The sequence below is a fragment of the Danio rerio genome, chromosome 4 (genome assembly GCF_049306965.1).
Source record: "Danio rerio strain Tuebingen ecotype United States chromosome 4, GRCz12tu, whole genome shotgun sequence".
NCBI classification, from domain to species: domain Eukaryota; kingdom Metazoa; phylum Chordata; class Actinopteri; order Cypriniformes; family Danionidae; genus Danio; species Danio rerio.
This window is the reverse complement of record NC_133179.1, coordinates 51382723-51400104: the sequence shown is the minus strand read 5'-3', so window position 1 is coordinate 51400104 and position 17382 is coordinate 51382723. Positions and strand designations below refer to the sequence as shown.

The window sequence follows — 17382 nt, the reverse complement described above, 5'->3', positions numbered from 1 at the left end:
TGAATGACCTGTCAGAGAGGTAAGATCTGAACCATTGTATAACAGTACCCGCAACGCCCAGTGACTCAAGCGTAGATAGCAGGATCTGGTGGTTGACAGTGTCAAAAGCAGCTGACAAGTCCAGCAAAATGAGGACTGATGATTTAGAGTCTGCTTTAGCCAGTCTGAGATCCTCCACGACCGAGAGCAGGGCAGTCTCAGTTGAGTGGCCTTTCTTAAAGCCGGATTGCTTGTTGTCCATGAGATTGTTTTGAGTAAGAAAGTCCAGAACTTGATTGAACACTACTTTCTCCAGAATCTTGGCCATGAATGGAAGCAGGGATACTGGTCTGTAGTTTTCAAGTAGCGTATGGTCCAGGTTGGGTTTCTTTAGCAGTGGGGTTACCCTAGCCTGCTTAAATGTAGTGGGGAATAAACCAGAGTCAAGAGATGTGTTAATTATGTGAGTCAGTGTTGGTATGACTGCAGGAGAGATGGCTTGCAAGAGATGAGAGGGAATGGGATCGAGTGGACAGGTGGTTGCATGGCTAGATAGCACAAGTTTGGACACCTCAGACTCAGAGAGCTGAGAAAAAGAGGTTAGTGTGTGTGGTGTTGGTGTTGTATCTTGCGTGTTTGTTGTAGGTGCAGCAAATTGAGCACTGATTTTTGCAGTTTTGGTGCAAAAGAATGTAGCAAAGTCATCAGTAGTAAGTGTGGAGGATGCGGGTGGAGGAGGAGGATAGAGGAGGGAGGAAAATGTTTTAAGAAGTAGGCGAGGATTAGTGGCATTGTTGATTTTCAGACGGTAATACGTCTGCTTTGCAGAAGTAACCTCAGCTGAGAAAGAGGACAGAAGAGTTTGGTATGTTAAGAGATGTGCAGGATTTTTAGTTTTCCGCCAAATTCTCTCTGCAGCCCGAAGTTTTGAGCGATGCTCACGGAGAGCATCCGAGAGCCAGGGTGCAGGAGGACTGGCACGGGCTGGCCTGGATGCAAGAGGACATAATCGGTCTAGACATTATGCTAGTGTGGAGCAGAGTGTATTAGTGGCACTGTTCGTATCAAGTGCAGAGAGTTTGCGAGATGGAGGAAGAGAGTCTGAAACAATGGTGGATAGTCTATTGGGTGAGAGAGATCGTAGGTTTCTGCGAAAGGTAACCAGTGTTGGAGTGTGTGGCGGCTCAGGAGTAATGTGGATGTTGAGAGACAGAAGGAAATGATCAGATATTTGTAGTGGAGTTACTATTGTTTGATCAGTGAAGCAGTGTCGTGTGTAAATAAGGTCTAGCTGATTACCTGATTTGTGGGTAGCAGAAGTAGGTGCTCTTTTTAGGTCGAAAGAGGCAAGCAAAGTCTGAAAGTCTGCAGCTTGCGGTTTGTCAACGTAAATGTTGAAGTCACCTAGCACCAATAAGGGAGTGGCAAAATTAGAAAAAGATGAGAGAAGAACATCCAGTTCATCTAGGAAGTGACCTAATTTACCTGGTGGGCGGTAGATGACAACCACATTTATGTAGAAGGGGTGGATAATGGTGACTGCATGGAATTCAAAGGAGCTGATTGTTGGCAGGGACGGTATCAGAGTAAATTTCCATTCTTTGGAAATTAGTAGTCCAGTCCCACCCCCTCTCCCTGTCTGACGAGGAGTGTGGGAAAAAGAGAAATTAGCAGAAAGAGTAGCATGTGTAGCAGTGTCCTCCGGCCTCAACCAGGTCTCAGTTAGAGCCATGAGATTATAGTCAGAATATGTAGCTATGGAGGTAATAAAATCAGCCTTGTTAACAGCTGATTGACAGTTCCAGAGGCCCACGGAGAGAGAGAGTTGTGAAATAGTAGATACATGTATTGAACGAAGGTTGTGAGGATTACGCCTGCAGCGTACCTCCCGTGTTTTGCGAGTGTTAGTAACAACAGGAATTAGAAAACACATAATAAAAGTGCCCTGACAACAAAAAATAAGTGTAAAGTAAAACAAGAAAGTAAAGTACTCAAGTGCTTTGTTGGTGTCTTTGCTCGGTGGAGTCGCGCAGGTAGAGTCGATGGTCTTTACCCTCGTCGGTCTTCACACGAGGCGGTCTTCACACGAGGCTGCCGCGACCGCTGCCGCGGTGAACTAGTTGTTTATATAACCCCAAAGCACTAGCTGATTGAATTCAGCTGGACACGCCTCGAGAGTCAAAACAAGGGCCGAAACTGAGGCGGACGACGCGAAACCGCGTCTGCGTTCGCTACACAAGCTCTTATAGTAACCAAGGAAACAGTGGCTAAACAACTTCTAGTATTATACACAACTGAAAGCAAGTTTAAATGTCCTACAACTTTACACAAACAGCTGGAAACAAGTCCTCAAACCATACACAACAACTGAAACAAATCTTAAATGTACTTACAGGCTGCTGGTCTAGATGCTGCTAAAGTGCTTCTCCTGCCGACTAATGCTACCGTGCTCACTATATAGTGGTTACCTGGCGTTTGGACACGCCTCCCGAGTCAAAACAAGGGCCGAAACTGAGGCGGACGACGCGAAACCGCGTCTGCGTTCGCTGCACAAGCTCTTATAGTAACCAAGGAAACAGTGGCTAAACAACTTCTAGTATTATACACAACTGAAAGCAAGTTTAAATGTCCTACAACTTTACACAAACAGCTGGAAACAAGTCCTCAAACCATACACAACAACTGAAACAAATCTTAAATGTACTTACAGGCTGCTGTTCTAGATGCTGCTAAAGTGCTTCTCCTGCCGACTAATGCTACCGTGCTCACTATATAGTGGTTACCTGGCGTTTGGACACGCCTCCCGAGTCAAAACAAGGGCCGAAACTGAGGCGGACGACGCGAAACCGCGTCTGCGTTCGCTGCACAAGCTCTTATAGTAACCAAGGAAACAGTGGCTAAACAACTTCTAGTATTATACACAACTGAAAGCAAGTTTAAATGTCCTACAACTTTACACAAACAGCTGGAAACAAGTCCTCAAACCATACACAACAACTGAAACAAATCTTAAATGTACTTACAGGCTGCTGTTCTAGATGCTGCTAAAGTGCTTCTCCTTGAATAATGATAACCTTGAATAAAAAATATCACAGTTTCATGGTACTGTGATTACTCCTCTAAAATATATTCTTTTAAATGTCTGGGTAAACAGACACATTTTCCTCTTAGAACACAAAATATTTTCTTTTGAGAAACTTTTAAAGTATTTAAGAGCAGTAAACATGTCAGGCTTCATTTGTTTCATAAACACAGATTTCTTTACAATTTAAAATGGCATCTTTGGAGATCTTTTCTGCTGGAGATACTGTTGTCCTGAAAAACTTAAAACAAAATGTAAAAAAAAAAAAAACCTTACATATAGCAATGAACAGTACAGCAGAAAATATTAGCGGTTTTAAAAACTCAACTTTTTTTCAAACTGCGGTATACCTTGAAAACAGTTATCGTCCCATGCCTCAGCAGCATAACACTGTTTTTAGTATCTAAAATTAATTCTTTAATAAAAGTCAAGAGCAAAAAGATTCCAATGGCGGCGCCTGCTGGTATATGAAGAATATGGTCAATACTGACGAACTTTACACTCAAATCTCTGCATATCATCAGCATGCTGTAATCTATTTCTTAAGCAGCAAAAGTCATTTTTAGACTAGTTTGTTGGCCAGTTGTAGTCAGTGCAATGTTAAACGTTATCATTCAACAATAGTTTGTTCATTTAATCTCACTTCGCCCTGCAGCAACATCATATAGTTTAGAATACTGTACAATGTTTTATAATAATTAATTACTTTAGTGTCCATTTCATTCAGCATATTTAATATCAGTGGCATGCATGTTTTTTTTTACATACTTTAAACCAGAGTTTCTGCAGGTTTCACCAAGTTAAATGTAAGACTTTTAAAGACATTTTTAAGACCATTATGACAATTATAGACTTATAAAGGGCTAAAGGCTATGGAATTTTTCAAATAGCCCAGATGAAAAAGATTTTAATTTGCCCTATTAAAAAAATGATAATTTAATACATTTAATAATACAATAATACATTTAAAAATATATATATATAATAGATATTTCTTTGCAAAAGATTTTAAATTGTGTGTAATAACAAGCAAGCTTTACTTGTATCCACACACTTTTTTCCTAAATATGAACAAATGTTTTAAAAACTATAACAAACTAAATCTACACAACAATCTGTCCTCGGTGTCTTCAGCAGTAAATACATGGAGCACGTTTAAACAAATGTTATTGTGAGGAAAATACTTCAACCATTATAATAAATAGAGTTAAAAATGACATTTTTGAATAAAAAGTTGAAAGTTTTATTGAAATGGATTGATAGTGATTGTGTGGGTTTTGGCCTGATTGGGTAGCAAAACATGAACAAAGGAAAATGAAGGAAAATGAAGACTTGTTTAAAAAAAATAAAGACCTACAACACAATATTTCAGTAAATTTTTAAGACTTTTTCAGACCAAAAATTTTGATTTTGGAATTTACGACATTTTAAGACCTGCAGAAACCCTGTTTAAACACAATAGCCCTGATAATTAATTATTATAATAATGATGTAATTCTAACTCAGATACTATCTGTGAGAACTAGAAACAACTACTAGAAACAAGTTAAAACCCATAAAGAAGTCGATGAAAAAAAAGTTAACTTGGATCAATGTGACATATGCAAATGGAAAGTACTAAGCCTACACCATCACTGTAATAGCAGATATCTTCTATGAGAATACTGTAGGTCAAATATCTTCTGCTCAGTTTAAGTTTTTTTTTATTATTAGTTGTTTTTATTTATTTTATATAGCGCTGGTGCTCAAGGACGCTTTACAAACAGTAGGAGAACAAGAAAAGCAATAACCTTAAGAAGGTAGAGAAAATGGGAGACTAATAATAAATAAAATAATGACAAAAGACACGAGAACAAGTAACAAGAGAGAAACTCATTCCTGTCTTTCAATAGTTATGTTTCCATCCACCTATTTTTATGCACATAAAAAAAACGGTTTATGGAAACACCATGATGCAAAAAAACAACAACGTATGCGCATAACTGAGTAGGATAAACGTTTTATTCGATAAGAAAAGATGAAAAATCACGATGGAAAACACGATACAAACTCCAGTATGTGCATTGAAAAAGGTCATGTGATTTTGTTATAAGAGATCATGTGATGATACAAATGTGTATGAATGGACAAACCAGACGGCTCAGTACATTATAAAACATCTGAACTCTTGTTTTGGTCATTCTTAAACGCTTTACAGTTTAAGTATTAGTGTTATTATATTATTCATGACCTCCAGAATTAAGAGCATCTTCGTGTCTGATACCTTTAAACGCCACTACGCGTTCACTGCGTTTCAGGATTACCCTTTGAGGCGCAAGTCATTTATTAGATGAAGAAAAGATTAGCCGCATTTCCACTGTCGGGCATGAGCAAGCCAGGGCTTTTATCGAGCAGGGCCGGGCCAATCGCAAGGGGGGGTTGAACAGTGAGGCAGAAATTATGTTGCGTTTCCACTGTCGGGCTAGTACCTCGCAGCGTGTCATGAAAACCCCGCCCCCAGAACGTCCTCCAAATCAAACGTCACACAACCCGCCCACTTCAGCGGGAATCAGGCAGATAATGCATGCATGACAGAAAAAAAAGGTAGCCAAGTTTCTGCTTTCACTCACCCATAAAATGCTCTGTTTACATGATTTGATTAATATCATTGTATCCATATACTTTATAAATAATATTTCAAACCTCCTCCGGTGTTTATTGTTTTAGAAAATATCTAAAATCTTTTTTACAGATAGGATTTTGTAAAATGAAAGTTTAAAATGGGTTTAAATGGTTTGATTTATGTACTGTTTATAGGCTACCTAAATTATTATAGCTAGATTTTATTTGTTTTATATTGGTTTATTTATTTTATATGATTTTATTATATGCGACATTTGTAATTATTTAAATTATTTCAATATATCTTATATTTTATTAGGATATGACTATTGTTTTTGAGTCTACAAAAATGGACACGAAATTTGTAAAGTTGAATGTCTTTCTGTTGTATTTATGTTGTGTATTATCTTCAAAATAAATAAAAACAGAAGCCGCTCGCAGCATCAACAGAGCTGTGAAGAGAGCGCTCTTTTGCTCGGTCTCACATTCACAAACAGGCATCTAAACACGCACAAACACCTTTTAAACTTAACAAAAACTCTCAAAAACCTTTACTGTCTGCTGTGTCTTTAATATGGTGTGTAGATTATTATGCGTTATTGAAACATTAAGGAGGATGCAGCAAAGTCACTTATAAATGAAAACTTTATTATTTTATGCAACAGCCTTACATTTAAAAGGGAAACAAAAGGGCGATTATACACAAAAAGACCCCAGCCTAAATGGCTAGATGTTTTCTTTCCCTTATTTTTTTATTTGGTTGTTTGTTTGGTGCATGTACTCGTGTGTGATCGGAAAACTAGTGTCTGCCTCTCCTTTCACTCCGCCCCAGCTAGCCCTCTTTGGCCCAAGGTATTCGGCGGGCTGAAAACGGCCGTCCGCTGGTCCCGAGAAAGCCCCGCTTTGGCCCCGGAAGTGACAGTGGAAACGTGACTGGCCTTGGCTCGCTCACTTTAGGCATGATAGTGGAAACGCAGCTATTGATGCAGCTTCTCTTTTCGCAGCAAATTCCCTTTTCATTGTTGATATTTGGCGCCAGTTAATCAGGAAGTGATGATTTTGTTCGCTTTGACTCTTTGTCGTTGTATTTGCACTGTCTGTATTTTGCACAGTTGTTGTATTTAAACTGTCTATATTTTGTACTGTCTGGAGCCAGCACCTAAGCTTTTCACTCATCATAGCACACGTGCTGCTGATGATGTGACAATAAAAGTGAGCTGATTTCATTTGAATGGAAAAATCCAGTTTTGAGCATAAAGTTAATTTGCATTTTTGGATGGAAACATAGTACTTGAGTGCTTATGTGCATTTAGGAGAACTAGGCAGCACACTCAGGGCTGCAAGATGGATTTATTTAATATTCTTACTATTAAAATATATCTGAATGAGGATTAAATGACCGAGTTGGTCTTTGAGAATAAAAACCAACCTGTTTGTTCCTGCAAATCTTCCTGTTTGACTGTGAATGTTTCATCAATCTTCACATCTTCACTCTCCTCTTTAATAAACGCCATCTTTATAACAGTGTGGAGATCAGTCGCTTTAACAGGAGTTTTTCTCTGCGTTTGGACACTTTATCCTGTTTAAAATAAATAAAACAATGAACAGAAACAAAATAACTTCTTGACACTTACTTCAACAGTTTCTTTATAGGAGAGTGATTAACAATAAGAAATCAGGTAAGTTTGAGCAAGAAACAATAGCCACAAACAAATGACCTGATTAAAGCTAGTAACATTACTCCATTTCTTATATAGTTGTAAACTCAGAATGGAATGACAATATACTATTTAATAAATAAACCTTTAATAAAGTTGTTAAACTTATTACACACATCTCTGTAACTTTTTTTTTAACTTTATTCTTTATGTATGTTAATTGTTTTGTTTGTTATATTTAGCTTATTGTCTGCTTACAGCAGGGGTGTCCAAACTTTTTGGGCCGAGGGCCAGATGCAAAAAAAACGTTGTCGCGGGCCAAATTTTACACACATCACACAGACACGCATATATATATATATATATATATATATATATATATATATATATATATATATATATATATATATATATATACAGTTGAAGTCAGAATTGTTACCCCGTTTATTTTTTCCCCAATTTCTGTTTAACGGAGAGAAGATTTTTTTCCACACATTTCTAAACATATTAGTTTTAGTAACTCATTTCTAATAACTGATTTATTTTATCTTTGCCATGATGACAGTAAATAATTTTTGACTACATATTTTTAAGACACTTCTATACGTGACATTTAAAGACTTAACTAGGTTAATCAAGTTACAAGTTAAGGTAATTAGGCAAGTTATTTTATTACAATGGTTTGTTCTGAAGACTTAAGGGGCTAATAATTTTGACCTTAAATGGTTCATAAAAAAATTAAAACCGCTTTTATTCTAGCCGAAATACAACAAATAAGTCTTTCTCCAGAAGAAAAAATATTAGATAGATAGATAGATAGATAGATAGATAGATAGATAGATAGCTCATATCAAGAACTGCTGTTTAATTGAATGCATGTAATAGCGACACCCGGTGGTTATTTATTGAATTACGTTCATTTTTGTATAGCGGGCCAGATTCTATTGATATTTATAAAAAGCCTCGCGGGCCACCACAAAACTGATTGCGGGCCGCAGATGGCCCGCGGGCCGTAGTTTGGACACGCCTGGCTTACAGCAATGTGTAGCACTTTTTTGCACAAGACAAATTTCCTCTTGAGGACAAAAAGTTTATCCTATCTTTATTCAAACAATTGTACTATGCTAATATTGACACTAATATCGTCAACAGCAGGTACATAATTTAGCACTGAATGAAAAAAAACTGAAACTTTAATCAATCGGTTTATATAAGTGTAAACGCTTTAAAACAAACCTTTCTCCAGTGGAATCACAGCTCTGAAATGGCGCAGGCTTATGACGTCACGCCAAAATAAAAGTCTTTTTAAACCTTTTTTGCCACTTACTGTTGCAGTCATGACTTATTGATACATTTCTCCTTCGTTTCCACTTTCTCACAGACGCACATATATTCAGTATTTGGAGTTGATCAAAACCTTTACTCTAAACATTTTAAGACAATTAAAAAAACTTTTTAATCCACTAAGACTTAAAGCAAAAATCTCAACATTCTAAAAGGTAAAACAAATAATCTAATGAGTGTTTGGAGCTGAAACTTTACAGAAAAGGAGGTAAAATAGGTCTCCTTCATGTAAAAAGTATTCATTACTACTACACGTTTTAGTTCTTCTAACTAGTCATGACTCATATATATAGTTTTTTTCAGCGTTTGGACACTTTATCCTGTTTAAAATTAACAAAGCAATAAAAATGTAAAATTAATAAAACAATGAACAGAAAGAAAATAAATAACTTCTCTTCTTATATGAGAGTAATTAACAAAAATAAATCAGATAAGTCTGAGCAAGAAACTATAGCCACAAATTGGCTGATTAAAACTAGTAACACAACTACATTTCTTATATATAGTGATGTAAACTTAGAATGGAATGACATTATACTGTTTAATAAATTAAAGCTTCAGTAAGACACTTATTACTCACACGTTGTTCAATAGTCGTCATTACTGTGAGTAAAATAGTACTTCGTTGTATAAAGGGTTAAAATAATATTGTCAACAGCAGGTTCATAATTTAGTATCAGATGAAAAACCTAAAACTTTAATTAATCGGTTTCTTCTTCTTTTTCTTTGGGTTTTACTGGCGGTTGGCAACCAGACTTGTAGGTGCATTACTGCCTCCGACTGGAATGGTTGAACAATAACTGAAGTGTAAAAATAGAGGGGTGGGGAAGAGTGGGAGGAAAGAGGGATGAAAATGAAAAAATAAAATAAATGAATAAATAAAAAATGTGGGGTGGAGTGGGCTAACAAATAATTCCTTAGTTTATATTATCTCTATATTGTTTCCTCTAAATGGGTATCTTAAACAAATTTAATTATATCGTCATATACCTCACTAGATTTATTCCCTAATAAACCTGCCAATGTGAAATCCTGAAGTTTGCTCTTTTTAACTGATTGAATAAGATCGTATCGTTCTTTATTATATTTACTACAGTGGAATAAAACATGTCATATTGTTTCTTGTTGATTACAGTGTATACATTGTCCAGTTAGGTGTTTCCCTATTTTATATAAAATATGGTTGAGTCCAGTATGACCTATTCTCATCTGAGTTATAATCGTACTTCCCTATGATTTCTGTTCTCCCTCCTTCCAGCAACGACTTGTTTATGTATATTTTATAGCTGTCTGCCTGTTTCATTGTTATCCCAGTATAATTGCCATACTGATTGTTCTTAATTTGATTTGAGCTTCTGCTTTACTCAGTGGGACTTCTAGATCTACTTTACTAATTCTGAGAGCTTGTTTGGCCAGAATGTCCGCCTTTTCATTGCCTTCGACACCTACGTGGGCAGGAACCCAATTAAAATATACAGATTTGCCCATCATTTTAATATAATATGTCTTACAGAGTATGTGAACTTTAATAATTACTGCAAAACATCAGAATGTTATTTCGCATTACGTCCATATAGGAGTGATTCAATCTTTCAACACTTAGTCTTAGTGGATTATATAAATTAAACAAAATTGTGTTAATGTTTGGAGTAAAAGTTTTGATCAACTTCAAATACTGAAAGTCTTTGTATGTGAGAGAGATAGCAGATGTTGTGTGAGGAGGAAAATGAAGGAGAAATGTATTATGTCATGACTGGAACAGTGAGTGGCAAAAAATACTGAAAAAAAAAAGACTTTGCCAACAGATTAAAAACAAATCTTGATTCTATTATTTCTGAAACTCAGTCTGGGTTTATAAAAGGCTGCCATGTTTCTAATAACATAACCTTAGTTTTGGATTTGCTCGATTATGCTGATTCTATTCATTCAGATGGTCTCATTCTTTTTCTTGATTTTTATAAAGCCTTTGATACGGTTGAGCACCAGTTTCTGTTTAAAGCATTGAGGTTATTTGGATTTGGGGAAACTTTTGTTAACACTATGGCTAAGGAATCAATAGTTAAGTGATTGTTAATTTTAATACTTCTAATGGATTTGATATTTTGTGTGGTATTAGGCAGGACTCTCCAATCTCTTCCTTTTCATTTTTATTAGTTTTTATTAGTCCTTAAGCATTGTGCAAAATCAAGATTTGAAAAAAAATTCTGTTTTTGAAAGGGAGATTAAGATTTCACAATTGGCAGATGACACCACTTTATTTCTAAAAGATGACTCAAACGTATGAAAGGCTTTAAATTAAATTTCTGACATCTCAAGTGTTTCTGGTCTAAAGCTGAATATCTCCAAATGTGAGATAATCCCTGTTCATAATTTGAGTTAGGAATATATAGAAGATATCCTTGTTGAATCTACAATTAAATGGTTGTTTATTTATGTTATTAAAATCTTTTAGTGAGACAGCACTTGATTTTTTTTTTTTTTTTTTTTTTTTTTTTGTCTAGGATCAGCAAAACTAAAAATATTCTTAATTGCTGGCTACAATGGTACCTGTCATTATATGAAAGAGGGTCTTTCTCATTTTGTATATCCGACTTTATCTTTATTTGTTGAAAACAAAGTGGCCAAAGAAATTAATACTGTTTTCTTGAAATTTATCTGGAAGAACAAACCTTTTAAATTAAAAAAGGAAGTTCTTTCTTAAAGTAAAGCAGAGGGAGTGTAAATTTATTAGATTTTTCTGACACCATATATATTTTTAAAATTAATTGGATAAAGAGATGCCTAACCAATCCAACGTCTATTTATTTTTTTTTTATTCCCAACTACTTTTTTTTAACAAAATCTGTAGTCTTTTGTTTCTTCTTAAATTTAATTATCTTCCCTACAAGCTATCTTTAGCTTTGTCTACATTCCACCAGCAATGTCTGCTTGCTTGGAAGCTTGGTTATGTTCACAATTTTCTCCTCACCGATTATTCTTATGGAATATCCGAGATATTACAATCAGAAACAAATTGTTATTTTTCCAAAGTCGGTTTCAAAATAATATTAAATGGATCCTTTGCTTGTTTGATGATGCAGGAAACATTCTTTCGTGAACCATTTATAACCTACCACTATTTTCCAACTCCTCCTAATGAATTTAATAAAGTTGTTAAGGCAATATCACCTGGTTTAGTTCACCTAGTTAAAAGTCACTGTACATTTAACTGTAAATTTGCTTTTAGAAGATGTTAGTCTGTTAGATAAGAAACGTAACAATAGCTTTGTGCGTCAAATTTTCCAATGTAAAAGGAAAATTTCGTCTAGAGGAAAGTTTTACTGGAGGTCTTTGGTTAAGGATATAGACTGTAATAGAACCTGGCTTTTACCTGGGAAATATTGCATTTTACAACAAGGCAAAAGAAATGCATTTTGAAATTTTCCATAAAATCTACCCTATAAAATTTAGTATTTACAGTTTTTTGGACATCGACAGCTCCTGTTCTTTCTGCAAACAAGCAGAGGAAACACTACTACAGGGGTGGCCAACCCTGTTCCTGTAAAGCCACCTTGCTGCAGATTTCAGTTGCTACCCATATCAAACACACCTGAAGCAATAAACTAAGACCTGAACACCACGTGATAATTACAGGCAGGTGTGTTAGATATGGGTTGCAACTGAAATCTGCAGGAAGGTGGCTCTCCAGGAACAGGGTTGGCCACCCCTGCACTATTAAATGTTTTTTGATTGTCCAATATCCAAGCATTTTTGGTCACTTCTAAATTCTCATATATCTGCTTCTGCCAATGCTGTAAATTGCTTTAATCTAAAAGACTTTAAAAGACCCAAAAGCTAAATATCTGGAACGCATCATACTTTTTTTTAAATCTTATATGGCAAACTTTTCATTCACAAACAGAAATTCACAAATAATTACCTATCCTTTGTTCATTTTAGAATAGAATTTAACTTCCTCCTAAAATCACTTTATATTATTAAGAATAATACAAAACAAATCTAAGATTCCTGAAATATTATGCAGATGTATTTAAAGAAGATGCTCAATTTTGCTTTCCTTACGGTTATTTGGTTAAGTGTCATTGTAATTTCATTCATTAAATTTTGTTTGTTTAATTTATTAATTTTAGTATTAGTATTATTAGTCTAAATCTATTAATATTTTTCTCTTTCTGTCTAATGGTATTATTTGTATTTGTATGTGATTTTAGATATTTTTTCTTATGACTATGTAAATTATTGCTCTTTTTAAAGATCTGTCTGACTTTGTTATGATGTGCTTGAATTGTCAGTTTAAGCATTAATAGAAAAAAAGTTATTCAACTGGAGAAAGGTTTGTTTTAAAGCTTTTACACAGATATATAAAGCGATTGATTAAAGTTTCAGGTTTTTCATCCAATACTAAATGATGTACCTGCTGTTGACAATATTATTTTAACCCTTTATACAACGTAATACTATTTTACTCAAAGTAGGACTATTGAACAACGTGCGTGTATTAAGTGTCTTAATGAAGGTTTAATTTATTAATTAGCATAATTTCACTTCATTCTAAGTATACATCACTATATATAAGAAATGGAGTACTAGTTTTAATCAGCTTATTTGTGGCTGTTGTTTCTTGCTCGGACTTACCGGATTTCTTTTTGTTAATTACTTTCATATAAAAAAACTGTTGAAGAGAAGTTATTTTGTTTCTGTTCATAGTTTAATTTATTTTAAACAGGACATTTTATTGCTTTGTTAATTTTTAACAGGATAAAGTGTCCAAACGCAGAGAAAAACTATATATAATAAGTCATGACTCATGACTAAGAGTAAGTGGCAAAAAAGGTTAAAAAAAAGACTTTTATTTTGGCGTGACTTGTGACGTCATAAGCCCGCGCCGCTCTCGCGCTGTGATTCAACTGGAGAAAGGTTTGTTTTAAAGCGTTTAGCCTTATATATAGCGATTGATTAAAGTTTCAGTGTTTTCATTCAGTGCTAAATTATGTACCTGTTGACAATATTATTTTAACCCTTATACAATGTAGTACTGTTTACTAAAACTTACAGTAATGAGGTCTATTTTTTTAATAAAGATAGGATAAACTTTTTGTTCCGGAGAGGAAATTTGTCTTGTGCAAAAAAGTGCTATAAACAGACAATAAGATAAATAAAACAAACAAAACAATTAAGAAGATACTTGAATAAAGTAAAAGTGTGTAATAAGTGTTTTAATGAAAGTTTCATTGATTGAATAGCACAATGTCATTCCATTATAAATATACATCACTATATATAAGAAATGGAGTACTAGTTTTAATCAGCTGATCAGTGGCTATTGTTTCTTGATCAGACTTATCTGATTTCTGTTTGTTAATGACTCTCATATAAAGCAAGTGTTGAAGAGAAGTTATTTTGCTTCTGTTTATTGTTTTATTTATTTTAAACAGGATATTTTTATTGTTTTGTACATTTTAAACAGGATAAAGTGTCCAAACACAGAGAAAAACTCCTACTGAAGCGACTGATCTCCACACTGTTATAAAGATGGCGTTTATAAAAGAGGAGAGTGAGGATGTGAAGATTGAAGAAACATTCACAGTCAAACAGGAAGCTCTGCAGGAACAAACAGGTTGGTTTTCATTCTCAAAGACCAACTCAGTCATTTGATCCTCATTCAGATATATTTTAATAATAAGAATACTAAATTAAATCCATCTTGCGGCCCTGAGTGTGCTGCCTAGTTCTCCTAAACGCACATAAGCACTCATTGAAAGACAGGAATGAATTTCTTTCTTGTTATGCCTAGTTCACACTAGAGGATTTTAAGCCTGATTTGAGCCCGATTTGGAAGTTAACGAGCTCGCCGACAGATCGGGCTGTGATCCGGAAGAAATTTGCGGGTGCTCGGCGCTCGTCGCTCTTTATGTGTGAACTACTGAGCAATGCATCAACGAGGCTCGCTGATGCGTCGCCGACACCTCGCAGACGGAAATCCAACATTTAGCATGCTAAATATTCCAGAGCAGTCGGCCGACTCAACCCCACGTGTGGTCAGATGTAGTGACGAGCTGCAGCCAATGAGAGAGAATATCAGCATGAGCTGAATGGCTGTGTGTTCAGGAGCTCAGCAGAAACATCTGTGATTGGTCAGAATGGGCATCAGTGCCCTCGCTTCATTCTGTGTTAACACAGACACGAGAGTAGGCTATATTAACAGTGGAACTAGAATTCTGTAACTATTAGAATTACCATACTGCTCATTCTGACCGTTCTCATATAAAACGCCATACTGTCACAACATATTTACATTCAAACCTGTTATTGAGATATTAAAATTAAGCTTTGAATGTCTGGCATCATATTTAATGACACCATTACCTAAAAATATAATATAATATTTTTTGGTAATACAGCCTATAAATATGTAGTTAAAATACTAAAACACTTAAAGGTCTTGGCTTTCATTTTCACTTTCAAACAGGAGCTATTTAACAGCACAGAATCTGCTGTTTTGAAAGATATCTGAAGTAAATTGATGTTTTTGCCATCAGAAAGTTTTGTTTATGTTAGCAGGAAGTTGCTAGGCAAGAAAATGCACACATATTTAAAGTCACAGCGAAAAGTATCAGACATGCATACAGTCATTTTGACCAATATGGTAATTTAAGGCAGAAATGCTCAGTTCTTTACTGTTTTGTAATAATAAAAAAAATAACAATGTCAGAAAGAAATACACTGATAGTTAGAAAACGGCAGGGTGTTATAAATATGTTAGTTTTATTTCAAAGAGTTATAAAATTACAAAAATTAAAAACTCTCTGTGTATCTATCCACTCAAACCTTGCAGATGAGTGATTAATCCGCTCATAAATCAGCTGATTTGACAATGTTTTTAAATGCTTTCTCCAAAGCTTGAAAAGCTGTCAGTGATGTAATTAGCACACAAGCAGCCAATAGTGTTCAGCTTTTTTCTGACGACTCCTCCTTCAAAATTTCATTGGCTGTGGTTTGGTAGCTTGAATGAGCTGATGGGGAATGAGTTGTTGTCAGATCATGTAGTGTGTGACCCCCCTCTTGTGGATCGTTCACGGAGTGTTGCGTAGTGTGAACACCACAGAGATCAAAAGACACAAAGTCAAGTCATGTAGTGTGAACAGCACAGCGATCTGCTGATGTTTAAAATCCTGTAGTGTGAACTAGGCTTTACTTGTTCTCGTGTCTTTGGTCATTATTTTATGTATTATTAGTCTCCCATTTTCTCTACCTTCTTAAGGTTGTTGCTTTTCTTGTTCTCCTACTGTTTGTAAGGTGTCCTTGAGCACTAAAAACGTCCTTGGGCACTAATGTCGTTTTAAAATGATTATTGAACAAATCCTTATATTTGCGTGTCACACTCACTATACAAATTTATCAGGACTTACTGAAAATGGAAAGGATTGGAAGGACATTTGCTGTGCTCTATCATTGATAGGGAAAAGGACACTCTTTGCTAGATTGAATTTGTCTCCAGAAGCATTTACAAATCCTGAAATTATTGTAAGAGCTTTTGAAATGCATGCATCTAGATTTGACAGAAAAAGAAGATCATCCGCATTTAGCTGGAAATTATGCTTGTGTCCCTCTCTGAAAATTCCTTGCAAGCCATCTGAGTTCCTTAATACAGTTGCAAGAGGTTCGATGGCAATGTCAAAGAACAGAGGGCAGCCCTGTCTCGTTCTTCTAGAGAGTGGAAAGCCTTTAGAAATAATATTATTTGTTTGAATGGATGCTTGGGGCCTAGAATATAACATTTTAACCAAGGAACAGAATCCAGGATCAAAACCAATTTTTTTTAAGCGCTGTAAAAAAATAGATCTACTCTATTCTATCAAATGCCTTATGGGCATCTAAGGAAAGAGTGATTCCGAAACAAGAGCTTCAGCAAATACCTTGCTCAACAGGGGTGTTAGCTTGGCAGTAAACTTCTTATAAAACTCGGATGGGAAGCCATTGGGGCCTGGTGCTTTTCCGGTTTTCAATTTTATTTCATAAGGTGTTAAATTTCCTTCTAATGCCAACTAATCTAAATCACAGAGGGATGGTTATTCTAAATAATAAAAAAAAAACTCAATACGTTCAATCTTGTTTACCTCAGAGCTGTAAAGAGTTTTATAGAAGTTTTTAAATTGATCATTAATTCTCTGTTGATTAGTAATAATACTGCCATCATCCTTCCTAACTGCTGTTATAAAACCAGCTGCTGAGGATTGTGTCAGTTGGTAACACAATAACCTGCCAGCTCATTTCCCATGTTCACAATGAATCTAGCGTGATCTTATGTGGAGATCCTCGATATTTTCATCTGTCAGGGAGTCATATTCCTCTTGCAGAAGGAGTCTTTTCTTATGGAGCTCTTCGGAAGGTGATGTTGAGAGTAGCTGATCAATTGTATTAATTTTATTTATAATCTCTGTAAGTCGTTTTGACTTTCACTATTTAAATTTTAATTGCACTAGCTTAATCTAAAATTTGTCCTCATATATATGTTTCTGAGTATCCCATAGGATGCTATAACTTATCTCTGGGGATTCCTTTGTCTTAAGGAAGAAATCAATTTGAGCATCAATAAATTTTAAGAAATCGTCGTCTGCCAAGAGTCTTGAGTTAAACCGCCATGTACGTTGTGGGATTACATTGCCTGGAAAACATAGTTTTAGTGAGACTGGACATTAGTCCGAAATAACAATACTA

At 35.3% G+C, this 17382-nt stretch overlaps 2 protein-coding genes across 2 annotated transcripts in view; one reads left to right on the top strand and one right to left on the bottom strand.

The window, feature by feature from the left end:
• The window catches only part of LOC137490826 (tripartite motif-containing protein 14-like), a 262825-nt gene that overhangs the window by 25075 nt on the left and 220368 nt on the right, over positions 1 to 17382 (bottom strand). The window lies entirely within an intron of this gene.
• The window catches only part of LOC137491094 (uncharacterized), a 34090-nt gene continuing 30259 nt past the window's right edge, over positions 13552 to 17382 (top strand). Inside the window, exons 1-2 of the mRNA XM_068220181.2 lie at positions 13552 to 13581; positions 14132 to 14281. Of these exons, the coding sequence (XP_068076282.1) occupies positions 14197 to 14281 (85 nt within the window). The 5' untranslated portion in view covers positions 13552 to 13581; positions 14132 to 14196. The remainder of the gene's footprint in view (positions 13582 to 14131; positions 14282 to 17382) is intronic.